Source organism: Alosa sapidissima, chromosome 9, assembly GCF_018492685.1.
Source record: "Alosa sapidissima isolate fAloSap1 chromosome 9, fAloSap1.pri, whole genome shotgun sequence".
Classification (NCBI taxonomy): Eukaryota; Metazoa; Chordata; class Actinopteri; order Clupeiformes; family Clupeidae; genus Alosa; species Alosa sapidissima.
This window is the reverse complement of record NC_055965.1, coordinates 14,261,032-14,263,531: the sequence shown is the minus strand read 5'-3', so window position 1 is coordinate 14,263,531 and position 2,500 is coordinate 14,261,032. Positions and strand designations below refer to the sequence as shown.

At 42.5% G+C, this 2,500-nt stretch overlaps 1 protein-coding gene across 4 annotated transcripts in view; it reads left to right on the top strand.

Annotated features, from left to right (window-relative positions):
- LOC121718361 (acylphosphatase-2) overlaps window positions 1-2,500 on the top strand; it is an 8,369-nt gene that overhangs the window by 299 nt on the left and 5,570 nt on the right. For 3 of the 4 annotated variants that reach the window (XR_006033919.1, XM_042103390.1, XM_042103391.1), the window contains exons 1-3: window positions 20-210; window positions 499-515; window positions 1,180-1,289. Coding sequence is in view for 3 of the 4 variants with exons in the window: in XM_042103390.1 (XP_041959324.1) it covers window positions 33-210; window positions 499-515; window positions 1,180-1,289 (305 nt within the window). In the remaining variant the exon portion in view is untranslated. Of the gene's footprint in view, window positions 1-19; window positions 211-498; window positions 516-1,179; window positions 1,290-2,500 lie in introns of those variants that run through there. The other variant, XM_042103392.1, reaches the window with a different exon arrangement.

Genomic DNA, 2,500 nt, shown 5'->3' with positions numbered 1-2,500 from the left:
TCGTCACGCGTCGTCACGCTCTCCCCTCTGATATGTTCTGGAGGCTGGGACAGCGAAGTCCGTGCATGCTCGGCGACTATTTCGGTTTTTGCTGGGTGTTTCTCGTTGCGCCTGTTGTAGTTATTCTGCTCGCAATGTCCACGAATGCTGGCGATAGTGAGGATGCGAAATATGCATCTGTTGATTTCGAAATATTTGGAAACGTGCAGGGTGCGTAATCTATCCCGTGTATGGCTGGTGCTCTTGCCCTCAATGGAGTGCGGCCCATAAACTAATGCCCCGCCTTCGAGCATGTTTTAAACATATTTAGGCTACTATCGTGGAATAAATATAATATATGGGCCTACATTACATACACAGTCTTCGCTTGTTTTGGGTGGGGTTTATACAAATAGCTTACCCCAAAAAACTGTTTTGAGTTGCTTAATTAAACTATTTAAATGTAAACTCCACCAGTAGTTTATGCACTAACATAGTACTTTAATTTTTCTGTTTCAGGTGTGTGCTTCAGAATGGTAAGGACGCTTTACTGAAACCATCCAAAAAAAAACAACAAAAAAAAACAGTTGGACTGGTAAACTATTGCAATAACAGCTGAATAGACCACTGTCTTAGATATAAGTCTATGCTTAAAGGAACCATATGTAAGATTGTGGCCAAAACTGGTACTGCAATCACTTTCAAAATACTGACTCGAGGTTGCCAAACCTGATGGCGAAACACTACTGACTTCGTGATTAGTAGATAGGTGGAGGGTGGCGCATCAGGCCAAAACACAACATGACATGACAAAACACAACATCAACATCAGTTGAGGGCTGCAACTTCTCTTTTTAAATGACAATATCCTGGCCGGACTACTGTTGTCAGTGATATAAGTATTTGAAATTAACATAATTTCTTAATGTCTAGTGACATATCAGGGCCATTTTATGATTAATTGAAATATTTTTCTTACATATGGTTCCTTTAATTATAAGCCTACTGTGCAAATATATAGGCTAATAGCCCATGCGTAGATGCCTACATCAATGAATAATATGTTAAAATAGGGATATAAATAGGGATGTGTACATAGCCTAGGCTATGTATAGTATATATACTTTTGTAAGTTATTTGTAAACTGATTCTTTGATTCATTCATTCATTCATTTCCTCTAACGGTTTCTTTTTTTGCAGTATACTGAGGACCATGGCAAAAAGCTGGGCGTTAATGGCTGGGTGAAGAATACTCGACAGGGAACGGTGATCGGTCAGGTGCAGGGCCCACCGGACAAGGTCAAAGAGATGTGAGTGAACCCCAAATATGTAGCCTACCTGGGGAAGACTATCAAATCACTTGTGACTACAGATTACACAATTTGTTTTGGAATATTGACAGTAGAATAGAGGGACTTTTTGTGGACTGGCACTTCCCTTTTGTGTTCAATGTTCAGGTGAAAATAGTGAAGTAGGCTACATGTAGATCTGTTGCTGTTTCCCAGCAAGTGCAAGTCATCATTGTGTGGTGTAATGCTTCCAACTTGACCACTAGATGTCAGCCTTGGACTTTTTTTTATCTCAGTAGAATTATCTAGAATTGGGTGGGTGTTAACGTTATACACAGATGTATACAGTAGCCTACATGGGCTTTATCTCAAGTGGGATGCTAGGCTTTAGCTTTGAACGGTTTTGTTCTTATAAATATTTCTGTTGAAATGCATAGCAGGCCAATTAAAATAACCGACATGTTTTATGTATTGAAATGCAGAATGGACAATCTCCCAAAATTATATCAGAATGCATTCCCACTTTCAGATAAAGGAATGTGTTGGAATAGGCCTACTGGAGAGTGTCAAGGGGGAATTAAGAAGCGAGGGAGAGAGAGAGAGAGAGAGAGAGAGAGAGAGAGAGAGAGAGAGAGAGAGATGATGTCAGTTAGGGCGGGTCAGGGAGTTTACTGCCAGGGGGCTTGGTAGGGTCGTACTGATGACATCATACTCCCCTTCTCCATGGACTAGCAAATCAGAACCAGACACTCTGTAGGAAGAGAGAGAGATAGACACACACACGCACGCACACACACACACACGCACACACACACACACACACACACACACACACACACATAAACACACATATATGAACACACATGGAGGGAGGAGCAGAGAGAGAGAGACAGAGATAAAGACCCCCCGCCAACACACACACAGGAAGGAGCAGTGAGAGTACGATAAAGACTCTTCACACAGCTGTGGTGTGTCACATTTGGGGAAACTCAGCTTCTAATTGGACGTTCATGCATGTGTGTCTCAGAGGGTGTGGCCCTCTGCCTTGGATGTGGGCGGCCATCTGTAAAATTTCACCTGATGGAGAAGTAGTACACTGGCCCAGAAGTCTCTCTCTCTCTCTCTCTCTCTCTCTCCCCCCCCTCTCTCTCTTTTCCTCTCTCTCTCTCTCTCCAACAGGGTTTGTATCTGTGTCTTTTACCTGTTTCAATCGTCTTACGAGCCCCCATTGC